The sequence below is a fragment of the Heloderma suspectum genome, chromosome 5 (assembly GCF_057233095.1).
Source record: "Heloderma suspectum isolate Gila_16-S chromosome 5, 16-S_ref, whole genome shotgun sequence".
In the NCBI taxonomy this organism is placed as follows: domain Eukaryota; kingdom Metazoa; phylum Chordata; class Lepidosauria; order Squamata; family Helodermatidae; genus Heloderma; species Heloderma suspectum.
This window is the reverse complement of record NC_139462.1, coordinates 137,643,290-137,658,732: the sequence shown is the minus strand read 5'-3', so window position 1 is coordinate 137,658,732 and position 15,443 is coordinate 137,643,290. Positions and strand designations below refer to the sequence as shown.

The window sequence follows — 15,443 nt, the reverse complement described above, 5'->3', positions numbered from 1 at the left end:
CTCTTTCAGCCATTCCATTTGATCTTATGTAATATGGACTGGAAGTGACATGCACAAAATCCCAATTTCTCACAAACAATTGAAACTCCCTAGAATTAAATTGATGAACATTATCAATTATTACAGCTTCAGGTATCCCATGTCTAGCAAATACAGATTTATAATGCATAATCACACTTTTACTGGTTAAAATTTCCAACAAACAAACTTCCAAAAACTTTGAATAATCTACTATCAAAAATATCCCTTCCCATGAAACTCAAATAAATCCATTGCCAATTTCTGCCATGGTCTTTCTGGTACTTCATGAGGTAACATTGGTTCTTCATTATTTCAGAAAGTTTGGCATACCTTACAAGATTGTATTAATGCTTCTATTTGCATATACATACCCGGCCAAAACATCACATCTTGAGCTCTTCTTTTACTCAGTTCAATTCCCAAATGACTTTCACGAAATAATTCCAACATTTCTTTCCTCAACTTTTGGGGTACAAATAGTCTATCATTCTTAAATATTAAACCATCATACACACTTAATTCCTCTCTATAATTCCAATATGATTTAAGTTCTTCAGAAAATTGTTTCTTTTCTGGCCATCCTGTCAAAATAACTGCCTTCAATTCTTGCAAAATGCTATCTTCCAATTTTGCTAATTTAAATTCAAATAAATTATATTTATTTGAATATAAATTAGCAAATTTTTGCTAATTTATATTAAATTACCAATTTTGCTAATTTAAATTGAAATAAATTACATTTCAAATCAGAAATAGATAGACAAGACACCACCTAATTCACAGCAACATCAGCTTCTTCAGTATTGAAAACTTCTCCTGTCTTCATATAACCCTTCGATAATGCATCAGCTATTTTTAACTTTTTACCAGGTTTATATATTACATTCAGATGATATTTCTGTGATATTAACAGCCATCTCTGAATTCTTGGAAGAGCATTATATAATTTATTTTTTTAAAAAAACCTTCCAGTGGTTTATGATCAGTTTCAACTGTAATCTCTCTGCCAAATGGATGGATGGATGGATGGATGGATAGATGGCTAACAGTTCTTTTTCTATTTGTGCATATGATTGCTGACACTCATTCATAGCCTTAGAAGCATATGCCACTGGTAAACCTCCTTCTAGCAAAACTGCACCTAATTCAGTACCACTAGCATCAACTGATACAATTACAGGTTCTTCAACACTATAATATCTCAGCTCAGGAGCTATTGTTAACTTCGGATTTAATTCATTATATGCTCCCTCATGGACCTTTGTCCATTCAAACTCCACCCCCTGAACTAAAAGTTGTCTCCAATTAGTTGTCAATGTAGCAAGGTTTGGAATAAATTTAGCCAAACAATTAACCATGCCCAAGAATCTCCGTAATTCTCCCTTATTTTGAGGACTTGGCATTTCAACTATTGCTTCAATTTTAAGTTTTATTCCTTTTGCAGTTAAGATATGTCCCAAATAATTTATTTCAGTCATAGAAAATTTGCACTTCTCTCTACTCAGTTTCAAATTCCTTGCTCTACACCTTTCTAAAACTTGCATAACTCATTCATCATGCTCTTGTTGTGTCCTTCCCCATATCAGGATATCATCAATATAACGCATAACTCCTTCTAATCCTTCAAGTACTTGTTGTATTGCTCTTTGATACACTTCAGGAGCAGATGAAATACCAAAAGGCATTCTAGTCAATCTATATCTTCCAAAAGGTGTATTAAAAATACATAATTTGGAACTATTCTCATCCAGCTGTATCTGCCAAAATCCATTACTAGCATCCAGCACAGAACACAATTTGGCACCTACCAACCTGCTAGTGATTTCATCTGCTGTTGGTGACTGAAGGTACTCTCTATGAATGGCTTTCTTCATAACCCTTGGATCTAGACAAATTCTTATTTGATCTTTACCAGGTTTATCCACAATCACCATTAAATTTACCCAGTCTGAAGGTTATTCTGCCTTAACAATCACACACATTTGTTCCATTCTTCTGAGTTCTCTTTCTGCCTTCTCCCTTAACATAACTGGAATTTTACTAGAAGCATGCACTACTGATGTTATCTGTGGGTCCATTTTAATTACATACTGACATGGCAAACATCCTAATCCCTGAAACACATCATCATAATGCTTATATATTTCCTTTCCTTCCGTACTTTCTAACACATTTACTCTTTTCACTAACTCTAAATCAGTAACTCTTTTTAAACCCAAGATTGCTTGTGCTTCAAAATTTACTACTTGAAATTCTATCTCAAATTCTTTCCCTGCATATGTACATTTCATAACACACTTCCCCAGCACTTCCAACCTTGTACCTGAATAAGTAACTAATCTTATATTTAATTTCTGTAAATGTTCACTCTGAAGACTCTTATAAATTCTTAAGGAAATAGCATTAGCTTGTGCTCCAGTATCTGTCTTAAACTTTACATCCTTATGCTTTATTTTAAGATCTACAGTCCACTCTTCTTCCAACTTATTAGATGTTAAAGTCCCAATAAACATATCTTGCAAATCTTCCTCCAGCACACGCATTTTGTGAACAAACTTGGCATCTTTGACTTTACACGTCTTTCCAAAATGATTAGGTCTCCTGCATTTTCAGCAATCTTTTCCATATGCAGGACATTGTCTTATCTTATTGGTTGTTACCACATCTAGAGCAAAACTTTGAGCTTGAAGAAAAACTGAAACTGGTCTCACAATCTTCTTATTATGCAGCTGAGTTTTCTTTTTAACACTGGCTTTGCTTTTCAAAATATCCATTTGTTTCTCAGCTGATCCCAGCCCTTTTAATTGCTCTACAGTCACTTCTTCTGCTCTACAAATGTCCACAGCTTTTTCCAAGGTTAAATCAGCTCTTCTCAGCAGCCATGCTGGAGATTATCTGATCTTATTCTACAAACAAATCTATCCTTAAAGACTCACATAGGTGGCTAAACTCGCAGGACTGTGCCAATAACATTAAGTCAGTCACGTAAGAGTCAATAGGTTCTTCCTCATTCTGAGCTCTTGGGGAAAAAACTTATGTCTCTCATATGTAACATTTCTTTCAGGAGCACAACATAATTCAAATTTATTCAGCAAAATTTGTATCTTGTGATTCTCTGCTTCATCATCAAAATGGAAGGTATTATATTTCTCTGGCTTCTTCTCCTGCCACATGCAGAAATAAAGCAGCTTGAAGCTTCTCAATTTTCTTGTCAACTCCACTTACTATACAATAGAATTCAAATCCTTGCCTCCATTTTCTCCAGTTTTCAGTCACATTACCTTCAGATAACAGCTTTTCTGGAGACTTCAGCTGATCCATTTCCTGGCACTCCTGACACCATGTAATGTTTGGTGTTCTTAAGCATAAATAGAACACTCCAATACAAGGTTGCAAAGACACCTTTTACTGAGTGAGTCACAATACAAACTTATATTTTCTATTACAGTACTAGGTGAGTCCTATTATACCAATCAGTCTAACAATCAAATGAGTCCCTCCCATACAACACAACCAAATACAAACACATATCATTATAATGTGTGCCTTCCAATAAGGCTCCTCCCATAGGTCCTTCACAAGGTAAAGGAACCACAGGCAGAGGTCATCCTGATTACACTGCATTGTGCCAGGCAACAGCAGTTTCCAGATGTCATCAGGAAGTCTGTTCATCCACACTGGCAACTGCATCATGATCTAATCTCACAAGGCGTAGCAATCCACCCTCAACCAAAGCTACTTAAACTCACAGCTTCAAGGTTGAGTGGTTGAAACTTCTGAACATGGGTTTTATACCTGAAGTGACATCCACCATCCTTTCATCCCAAAGACAGTCCTAACAAGATCTATAACATGTAACAAGCCTGCTAGCAATAGTGCATAGGGAGACAGCTTGATCTTTTTATGGATTATACAGCTCCTGACCTACTAACATTCCTTCAAGAAGGTCTGAACAAAGGCTTGAGCACCAATACATTGAAACACCAGCTATACCTAGCATCTTGAGCCATACAAACGGTCAGTGGTTAGATTCCTTAAGGGAGAAGCTCTCCTGAGCCTGCCTACAGTCCATTTCCCCATGCGGAATTTTAATATTATATGGACAGCCCTCCCCAAGTCCTCAATGGCTACGTGTGCACATAGGAATCTGTTCCTTAAAACAGCATTTCTTATAGGGATTACCTCAGCACATAGCATCTCTGATCTCAATGTGCTGTCTGTTCACAAGGAGCTGTGCATTTTCCACAGATATAAGGTGGTGCTAAGGACAGATCACTCCTTCCTGCCTGAGGTAAATTCAGTGTTTCATAGGTCAGACGAAATCGTGCTACATTCCTTTTGTCCAAACCCATCTCATTAGAAGGAAAGGGACTGGCACATATTAGGTGTGAAGAGGAGTCTTAGTTTTTACATCACTAGGTTCTAGAACTCCTGCAACACAGAACATCTGTTTGTTTCCTTTTATCATTGTTCCCTGGGTTCTAGAGTGCCCAGTTCCACCATTGCATGGTAGCTAAGGGATTGTATCATCCAGGCATGTGAAGTGGTGGGGAAAGATCCACTCCCAGGTATCACAGCCACTCTCTTAGGGGAGTGGCCAGTTCTGCAGCTTACAGATCATGTCCTTCCATTGAAGTTGTATGTAAAGTGGTCACCTGGTAGTCAGTGCATACTTTTGTTAAGCATTATCAAGTAGATACATATTCCTCAGTGGACATGGCCTATGGGAGGCATGTCCTACAAGACGTGGCTTCAGTTTGAAAAGTTTGTCTTTCTTTCTCCACATCCCAGTTGTGAAAGACTGCCCCACCCCAGAACCTCCAGAGAAAGGAAAATTTAGAAATACTATAAATATCTGTTCTTGCAGGTTCTGAGGTGGGGCAGTCTTCCTGCCCTTTGAAATAGTGTGAAGGGAAGTCAAACCAGGTGTGGAGCCAGGAGTGCCTTGGGATTCAGTGTGAACATGGGGTTTGGTAGTAGTTTGAATCTTACGGGATGTCCTTCTTTAGTAACCTTTATATATGTTTGGCCTTGCTTGAAGTATGTTAGAGATGCCAGTCAGTGGTTATTCTTCATTGTACTGCTTGTGACTTCTGTTCTCTTAATTGTTGTTTCCCCCAGTTGGGGAATGAGATTACTTTTTGTGAGAATTCTAGGGAGGTGAGCTGCTTTCAGAAGTCCGGACATGGTCTGGGCTTGAAAGGAAGTCCCTCCTCTAGAGGTGTCATTTCCTGCTAATGCCTCTACCAGTCTACCAGGGGAGGTCCTTCCCAATTGTGGAAGACTGCCCCACCCTGGAACTTCCAAAAATAGAAATGTATGTTAAGTCTAAATTTCCTTTCCTGAACTGTGCTTAAGGGATATGCCAACATTACTTTAACCATGGTTAAGACTAACTAGGTTTGCTGCTTAAAAGGATGTATAACCAGGGTTTGAAGCTGATTATAATGCCTGATTAAGCAGTGAATACGGTTATTCTTAACCATGGTTGACACTGATCCCAATGAATCTGTTAACTATGTTTATGGAAGATGGAGGGGGTTTACTTTGGGTGAGGAGGGAGCATGCAAACTTGTGATTTACTCAAAATCTCTTAGCTGCGCTTAAGAGATAAGCCCCTTTATGTGTTCACCAGCGCTTAGAGAAGACAGCTGGAGAAGCTAGAACCTAACCATTGTACTTTTCTTTCTTTGCTGAATCCTGCTTCTGGTCAAAATAAAAAAAATACCAAGAACAATACTTAATTTGAAGAAGATCATAACATTAAGCATTAATTACTAAAACATATGTGATTTCTCCTTTTTTTGTTAAGTGTTTTTCTTAACAAAGGACATGTTACTGAAGTGATTTTAAGTGTTCCATTGTATTCAGTATTCCTTGCATTTTCAAAAGATTTCTAGGGTAAAAAAGTATCAAGATTGTAATATGAATTTTTAATGCATTCTTGTTGCTTATCTCTTGCAGTGCTGGAATAGGCCGGACTGGAGTATTGGTTTCTATGGAAACAGCTGTGTGCTTAATTGAAAGAAACCAACCTATTTATCCACTGGATATTGTACGAAAAATGCGAGACCATCGTGCTATGATGGTGCAAACATCAGTAAGTGAGGGACAAGAATCTGCTTTCTATGTGTGCAGTATTTGCCTAACTTTCAATATATCCTGTCTACTTCATTCCATAATTTCAGTATAATGAAATGTTTTGCTAAAAGCTGGCTTTAACATTGTAATTGGAGTATTGGGGCTGATTTTGTAAAAGGGTGCCCTATGTGAGTTTAGCTCTTTTAAATGTATTAGTTTATCCATTGCTTTCCTGGCAAGTGGAAATTGTAGGAAGCTTTGTGTCACATATCTTTAATTTGCCCCGCAAATAATTACCTTCCAATTTAAAAGTTAAACAATTTTTTTAGTTCAGTCACATGAACAGTATGTAGAGCACTCACAGCTGACTTGTATAACGAGGAAACAGGTTTGAAATTGCAGACAATTATCAGGTTATATTGTACATTTCTTAGTGATCATGGTAATAAACAAGGTACCTAACAAAACAAGATAAACAGTTTATCAGACAAGCTAAGAAATGGTTCCTGAAATTTATATTCAGCAGCATACTTTGACATACTTCAAATTGTTTGTGTTTAAGTGTTGCAGCAAAGACTTTTCCATGTTTCCTCAGAACATTTTCAAAAACATTCTGACATATTGTTGAAAATTAACAAGAATTGATTTATCAAGAAGTCCATTGGATCTATGTTTTAAACACATTTTAGCTTTGCTGTAGTAGAAAATGATCTGCTGTTAAGTGCAGTTGAGTCCAGCACTACAGAGTCTGAACAATTACATGGCTATAAATGACACTGTTTACAGAACACTGAGAGATCCTACAAGTCTATACACTACATATTTTGGAAATATTGTTCAGGGATAGTTTAAATAACAATAGTTAGTATTTATGTAGCCCTTTTTAAGTATTCAAAGCACTTTCCATACAGTATTTCAGTAATCCTAAAGCAGCTCTGTAGGAGAGGTCAGTATTATTATCCCCATATTGCAGATTGGCGGGGAGGGGAGGCAGACTGAAGTGATAAATCGTCTAGGGACTCCCTGGTTCACAGCTAAAACTCTTAACCACTTGATCAAACGTAAGATTGAATCTTTCATGTATATAGCATACTACACTTTGAAAACATTAAGGAGATGCATTGGAGGATATATTAATTACTGGGAAAAGAGTGGATGGCAAGATTTTGAAGGACCAAAAAAATCTGAATCATATTTTAGTAAAATATTTAAATGCTTGCCAGCTTCACTTTTGATCTTCAAGCTTCATCAATTTATCACACTTAAGCAATGGGAAAGATCAAAAGCCATTGCCATTTAGCAATTATTCCCAAGCAAAGACAATGCTTATGGGTCAAAATTCAGACTTGGCCTCCACGATTGTCTCTTTTGTGTGTTCGGGTGCAGGCCTCAGCCTTGTGTGTCCTCCTTTTCTGCTCTCCTGACCATGCTACAATGTAATGATTGAATCAAGGAGATCCTGTGTTATGATAAAGTACCTGTTTACGGCTGGTTTTTATCCTGCACAATCTATTTAGTTCAGTCATTTGGAATGGAGTTAAGGAAGGGAGAGAACATGCAAGAATGAATTTATTGTAGATGTAATCCTGGAAGCTGAGTATCATCTGACTGTACCCCTAGCTGTTCTGTAATTATGAATGCCACCTGTTTATTTTTAAACTAGGTTGATATTTGCTGGCACTCTGTCATTTATTGGCAGCTTGTGTGTGTACCTTAGTACCAAGCATCTGGTAGTTTTTAAAAGTATTTGAAATGTGTACAATTTTTTAAAAATGCCATTTCACTTCTCTAGGTGTGGTGGCAATAATAATTGTTTGCAGTAACATTTTTTAATCCTACCACGTAATTATTTTCAGTGGCAGGCTAATAAGATAGTACTGTGTATATGTCAATAAAGGTCTTTCAATTCCATACCAGAATCTTGCAACGGACTAATAAGGAAAGATCAATGCTGACTCTGGTTCAAACATCACATTCAGTTTCAACAAATCTATATGCCATTAAGGGTGCAATCCTATGCATGTTAAGACAGAAAAAAGTCCTACAACTCCCAGCATTCCCATGACTGGCTAGGGAGTGCTGGGAGTTGTAGGAATTTTTTCTGTCTAAACATGCATAAGATTATGCCCTTAGGTACTAAGGCCCTGATTATCTATTTGAGCTTATCCCTTGCTCTACCTCAAAGTCACCTGAACCTCATACAATTATCTACAGTCAGGGCCAGAAATAGTGAAACAAGGATAACTGTTTTGGTAGTTGGCCTCTGTACACCACCACATTGAAGTTGAAAGGAAACACACCCAGATAGGAGCAGAGTCAGGACTTTCAGCTGTAATTCAAGGGGTGTGACAAAAGTGGGGCACTAACCATTGAGGAAGTACAGCCAGAGGCGTACACACACACTCATCATTGGTGGCTCATAAGTAATGGAACAAATGGCTGACAAGCAGCTGCATGGCAAGGTGTGGCCTGTTTCCTGGGTACCCCATGACCAATCAGGCAGATAAAAGGCCTGGAGGTGGTTCTGAGTGTTACACGTGCATTTGGTAGCTGTTCACTGGAACTCCCAACATGAGGTCCAAAGAGGTGTCCATGCGAGTGAAGAAGGCCATCATTAGGCTGAGGAAACAAAATAAACCCATCAGAGAGATAGCAAAAACAGTGGGAGTGGCCAACACAACAGTTTGGAACATCCTGAAAAAGAAGGACTTAACTGGCAAGCTCAGCAACAGCAAAAGGCCTGGAAGACCACGGAAGACAACTAAAGTGGATGACCGCAGTATTCTGCTCATGGTGAAGAGGAACCCTTTCACAACATCTAGCCAGGTCAAGAACGCTCTTGAGGAGGGAGGCATGTCATTGTCAACATCTACAGTCAAGAGACGGCTTTATGAATGTAAATACATAGGTTCCACAACAAGGTGCAAACCACTGGTAACACTCAAGAACAGACAGGCCAGATTAGCCTTTCCCAGCAAACACCTGAAAAAGCCTGCCCAGTTCTGGAATAAGATTCTTTGGACTGATGAAACCAAGATTAACTTGTACCAGAATGATGGGAAGAGAAAAGTATGGAGAAGGAAAGGAACAGCTCCTGATCCAAAGCATACCACATCATCTGTCAAACATGGTGGAGGCAGTGTTATGGCATGGGCATGTATGGCTGCCAGTGGAACCGGATCACTGGTGTTTATTGATGACCTGACTGCTGATAAAAGCAGCAGGATGAATTCTGAAGTGTATAGGGCTATACTTTCTGCTCAGATTCAGCCGAATGCTGCCAAACTGAGAGTACGCCACTTCATATTACAGATGGATAAAAACATACAGCAAAAGCTACCTGAGAGTTTCTGAAGGCAAAGAAGTGGGATGTTCTTCAATGGCCAAGTCAGTCACCTGATCTGAACCCAATAGAGCATGCTTTTCACTTCCTGAAGACAAGACTGAAGGCAGAAAGACCCACAAACAAGCAGCAGCTGAAGGCAGCCGCAGTAAAGGCCTGGCAAAGTATCTCGAGGGAGGAAACTCAGCATTTGGTCATGTCCATGGGTTCCAGACTTCAGGCAGTCATTGACTGCAAAGGATTTTCATCCAGGTATTAAAGGCGATCCTTAAGTTTGAAATGATGTTGGTTTGTTCCATTACTTATGAGTCACCAACGATGGGGGGGGTGTATGCCACTGGCTGTCCTTCCTGAATGGTTAGTGCCCCACTTTTGTCAAACCCCTTGAATTACAGCTGAAAGTCCTGACTTAGCTCCCATCTGGGTGTGTTTCCTTTCAACTTCAATGTGGTAGTGTACAGAGGCCAACTGCAAAAACAGTTATTCTTCTTCCTATATTTCTGGCCCTGACTGTAAATACAATTTTCATCCTTTATATGTGAACTGCTTAGAGATGTTATTCTATCAGGTGGTATATAAGTATTATGAATCAATAAAATAAACATTTTTCCTTTTTTTGTGTATGTGTTATACAGAGCCAGTACAAATTTGTCTGTGAAGCTATTCTTCATGTTTATAAAGAAGGAATAGTTCGCCCACTGGATTCCAGCTAGCATAACTGTGAAGAAAAGGAGTTCATCTTTGTAGAAACACATGGATCAAGCCCATGTGATTTGTGGTTATAAATGATGCTGGAGCTAGCCAAGGCTCTTGGGATGAGAAAGCAAGCTTGTACTCAGGCACTTTAAAATTCTATAGAAAATTATTGAACCATGTACTATATATAGGAAGCAGGTAGGCTTGCAAAGGCATGTGATGTGGAACGTACGCACACGGAAAACAAGGAAATCTTCATATACCCTCTATATGCACCTTTTATTGCCTTAAAACACTTTTCATTAGAAGTTACTGTTATTCTAGTGCTAACCATTGTAAACTGGAAAAGACCAACTAGCAATACCAAAGGAAAAGCGATCCAGTCATGTGAAGAGCCAAGTGCCTTCATCTCCTAGAGGGAGTTGAGTACTCTGCAGCTCACACAAAATTGGACTGAATCATCCAATACAAGGTAGCATTGGCAATATTACTTAATTTATCAAACATTTTTCTGAAATGGAATGCCAAAGGTTGGAGCAATGATATTGTAACCTCTCTAAATCTATCTGCGTCACTATTAAATTTTCATAAACCAAGCATAGATTGCATGATATACAGAATAGTGCAATGGTACGGCTTTAAGTGAGAGAAGATGTAATCAGTATCTTCCCCTGGTTATTTTTAAGGGGCCTCTTTGTCGATCTTGCTCTTTACCTTCTAGTTTGTTGTTTGGTGTATGGAATGGTGATGTTTTTAAATTCAGTTTGTAAGACCTCTTCTGTCTGTCTCAAAGTCTGTTAGACTTCAGATGCAGATGACAACTGATTGTTGCACATGGCTGCTAAAAAAATTTTTGCTGTTAATATAAAAGGATTAATCCAGTGCTGGAGACCTATTTACTGCTGAAGTGAATATGCTGTTGCTGCTAAAATGTAAAGGGCATAAATGGTCAGATGTAAAGCGCTGACTTCATTGTCCTTCAGGAGAGTTTGTTCTGCTCTAACTGTGGGCTGATTCTTCCATTGCCTTTGGAGTATCATTGCTATTGAAAAGCCTACCCCCTTTGTTTTTGGCTTGCCAGCCACACTAGTAATACATGGATACTTTTATCACATCATTAGGTCAGATTTCATGGAAATGCCACAAATTAGTACCTCCTTCATATTGTGGGCCACTGCTGCTTGCACTTGCAAGTACCTATGAGATTTGGTTTACATACAGATATACAAGAAAAAACAGAGAGCTTGTCCCAGCAATGGCAAAAATATGTGGGGGTGCAGAGGGAGACCAAAGCTGCGGGGAATTAAGTGTCCCTTATTCAATTTCTGCTAGAAAACATTTATTTAGCTAGAAAGGAGAAGACCTAGATTTTGTCCCTGATGAAGAGACATGGCCTTGAAACAAATAGGATGCTTATAGTGCAATCCTGTGCCTGTTTACTCAGTGTTTTTAGGATCACAGCCTTAATTCCTTCATAAATAATTGATTGTACCTGAAGTTTCTTGGGTTTCTGTATGGATAAAAATATTTGTATGGTAGAAATATGAAAGTCATCAATGGTGTGAGTGGCTTAAGAATAGCAATCACACTACAAAGGTAATACACAAATTGGCCTTTTTATGTGGTGTGAGTGAGATGTGGAAACAAATCTGAATGGATAAAAAGTAAGAATGAGTTGTACATTGGTAATTTGCTTTAAGGTACACTGGTCTCGGTTTCATTTCAAAGGACAGAATTGGAATAAATAACCATTGTGTGGTGTTTAATACTTTGTCCTTCTTAATTCTCTATTTGTTAAATTTAAAGCAAATGTTACATAAGGATGTATAAAATTAGGTTACACAAAGTGTGTTTCTGAGGAAGCTTCTAGAAATTTGAGTAACATTGGGTTGGATCCAGACTTAGTCATACTTAGAGTAGACCAATTGAAACTAGACACACAACTAAAGACCCATTGATTTCAGTGGGTCTACTTGAAATATGACAATGGGCAGTATCCAAGGGGGCTGTTCTGCCTTCACTGGTTCTGTTGCACTCACGGGACCTACCACTTGCGCAACAGGGGTTTGGCACTAAAAATAACCACAGAAACTAGCACAAATTCTTGTTTCTGGATAGGCACAGGCCAGGAGATCCCTTCTTCAAACTCCAGTAACCTGCCCAGTTTCAGAAACGGGTGTTTTCACTCATTTCAGGTTATTTTTAGAAGTGTCAAAGCCCTGATGCACAAGCAGGGGGTCCCACAAGTGCATGGGCACAATAGGATACTACCCTCTGTCTGGATCCATCCCATTGTGTATATGTATTTATCTGTGATAAAATCTATTTTTTTTTCTTTTTAGTATGCAGATTTTAACTACAAATGTATTACAGTAGAAATCATCTGGGGGTTTCTCAAGAGGCTTTTCTCTTTTGTTGTTTGTCTGGAATCAGCAGTGGTTTGAAAATGAATGTAATACTTTATAAATGATGACACCCTTTGCTCTGAAAATGGACTGTTTCATAGGGTTTGTGTGTGTTTGGTTGTTTTTATGTTAAAAGAATTGGCATCTTGTCCGATTAGCTGGTCTGTCTGTGAAGTGTGTTTGTTGGAAGGGTGACCAGTTGTTTATCATGTTCCCCTTATTCTAATAAGGTTTAATCCAGGAATTTCCTTTATTCTAATAAGGTCTTATCTGGGAGTTTGTTATTGAATGACTGTTGTCTGGTGGCTATGGCTCTTGGATTTAAATGAAATGGTTGATTTTTGATAATCTGATATCCGACTACTCATCTTTTACCTTTTGGAAAGTATTGTATAAAAGTCAAATAAGTAACAAATGAAATGCTTTAGTGTCGTTGTTATAGGTATTTATCTTGCTGCTTCTATTGGACAGTGAGTCATTTCCACTGTATCCACTTAGAACCTGTTAGGTGAAATATTGCATTTACAGAGGCAGAGAAAGTGATTGGCAAAATTAGGGTTCTTGGCCCAGAATATCTCACGTCTTGAGTAAGGCCTGAATTCACAATAGTCATATCTGTACTGTAAAACTGTGTTAAAAGAGTGCAATCAAAAATAAAACTGTATTTTGAAACTGGTGCCATAAATATGGGCATATCCTTACCAAATTTTAAAGTTAATCCGGAACATTATCAGTCCAAGCTAGTTGAGCCTGCTTCTTTGCCTGTACCTCACCTGACTCTTCCTGGTATTTGAAATTTGTCATAACTTCCTATAGTATTTCCCCCCTAAAATCTGTTTATCTTGATTTCTCTCTTTAATTGTTCAGAAATATATTCTGCTGAATGTCTTCCATGCAATCATTAGTAAATATTTTCAGGAAGAACTATGTCACTAAGCATTAATGAACGACATCTCTGCAGGGCTTTGTGTACTATGTGATATAAAGACTCAAAATCCTGCATCAAAGTAACCCAAATTTTGGGACAAGATGAGCTGAGTTCTATGATCAGTGTAAATTATGCAAATAAAATAAATTTGTATGACTTTGCATAATTTATTCTGCATACGCTGACTATGAGTAGTGACAAGCTATGCAGGTTACTCAAACCCCAATTCTTGGCCGCTGGAAATGTTCTGCAGTCCTCTGGTTTCTGACATATTTACCAGTCATTGGTAAATATTCACATTTAAGTATATTATTGCAACCATAAGGAATAGACCCATAACTTACGAAAGTATCCATTCACTCATTAACCCTCAGAATAGGGTGAGATAAAGCTAGATTTTATATATTAAAAATGGAGGATCAACGATTGTTTGCTTATTTCTTCATCCCAATAATTTTAGGGACAATCCTAGGTGCATACTGAAATCATCACAGCACCTAGAAGAGGCTAATTTGAATGTCTGCAACTTCTTCCCACATTCTGTGTTAAGACTGTGACTAAATGCAGACACCATGGCTTCAACATTAGTGAGACTTTTTTCTGCCCCCTCCCCCCACATTTGCTTTCCTTACCATCTAGCCCAATGAAGAGTTCTTGCAAACTTTCACATTATTTTGTGACCTGATAAGGGAGCAATCCTATGCATGTTTAGATGGAGGGGGGGAGGCCTACAACTCCCAGCATGCCCCAGTCAGCCATGCCAGCTGGAGCATGCTGGAAGCTGTAGGCCTTTTTTTTTTTGGTCTAAACATGCATAGGGTTGTGCCTAATAGGGATTTTAGCATTTTTCTTATGGGCAACACTTTGCTTTTTGCAAAGCAAATGCAAAGCAAATCTTTGCTTTTTGTGTGACTTGAGAATATTGAATTCAGTCATTCAGCAGCGGAATCCTATACTGGAAGAAGAAGATTTTGGGGGATACGTGGCTCAACAACACTACAAGCGAGAAGGATCTTGGAATTGTTGTCAATCATAAGCTGAATATGAGCCAACAATGTGATATGGCTGCAAAAAAGGCCATTGTTATTTGGGGCTGCATTAATAGAAGCATAGCTTCCAAATCCCAGGAAGTACTAGTTCCCCTCTACTCAGCACTGGTTAGGCCTCATCTGGAGTATTGTGTCCAGTTCTGGGCACCACACTTTAAGAAGGATGCAGACAAACTGGAGAGGGTCCAGAGGAGGGCAACAAAGATGATCATGGGACTGGAAACAAAGCCCTATGAAGAAAGACTGAAAGAACTGGGCATGTTTAGCCTTGAGAAGAGAAGCCTGAGGGGAGATAGGATAGCGCTCTTCAAGTACTTGAAAGGTCGTCGCAGAGAGGAAGGCCAGGATCTCTTCTCCATCATCCCAGAGTGCAGGACACGGAATAATGGGCTCAAGTTAGAGGAAGCCAGATTACGGCTGAACATCAGGAAAAACTTCCTGACTGTTAGAGCAATACGACAATGGAACCAATTACCTAGGGAGGTGGTGGGCTCTCCCACACTGGAGATGTTCAAGATGAGGCTGGACAGCCATCTGTCAGGGATGCTCTGACTTGGATTCCTGCATTGAGCAGGGGGTTGGACTCGATGGCCTTGTAGGCCCTTTCCAACCCTACTATTCTATGATTCTATCACCTGAAGCTGATTCTCTGAGGGTACATCAACAGCTAGATAAAGGTATTCAATTTGGTTTTGATTGACCATTTTTACCTACTACACCATCTAAAATCAGCTTCCCTCCACCTAGTGCCCTCCAGACATTTTAGACTACAACTCCCAGCATTTCTGACGATTGGTCGTGCTGGCTGGGGTTTGTGGGAGTTGCAGTCCAATGCAACTGAAAGGCATCAGGTTGGGAGAGACTGATCTAAACTGAGCTCCAGTTTTGTTAGAAAGAAGCTACACCATTTTTATATCCTG

The 15,443-nt window shown here is 38.8% G+C and overlaps 1 protein-coding gene across 4 annotated transcripts in view; it reads left to right on the top strand.

Annotated features, from left to right (window-relative positions):
• Window positions 1–11,907, top strand: part of PTPN3 (protein tyrosine phosphatase non-receptor type 3) — a 119,165-nt gene extending 107,258 nt beyond the window's left edge. For all 4 annotated transcript variants that reach the window (XM_084857556.1, XM_084857558.1, XM_084857554.1 and 1 more), the window contains 2 exons: window positions 5,986–6,121; window positions 10,081–11,907. In XM_084857556.1, the coding sequence (XP_084713682.1) occupies window positions 5,986–6,121; window positions 10,081–10,158 (214 nt within the window). In that variant the 3' untranslated portion in view covers window positions 10,159–11,907. The remainder of the gene's footprint in view (window positions 1–5,985; window positions 6,122–10,080) is intronic.
• The last annotated feature ends 3,536 nt before the right edge of the window (window positions 11,908–15,443 follow it).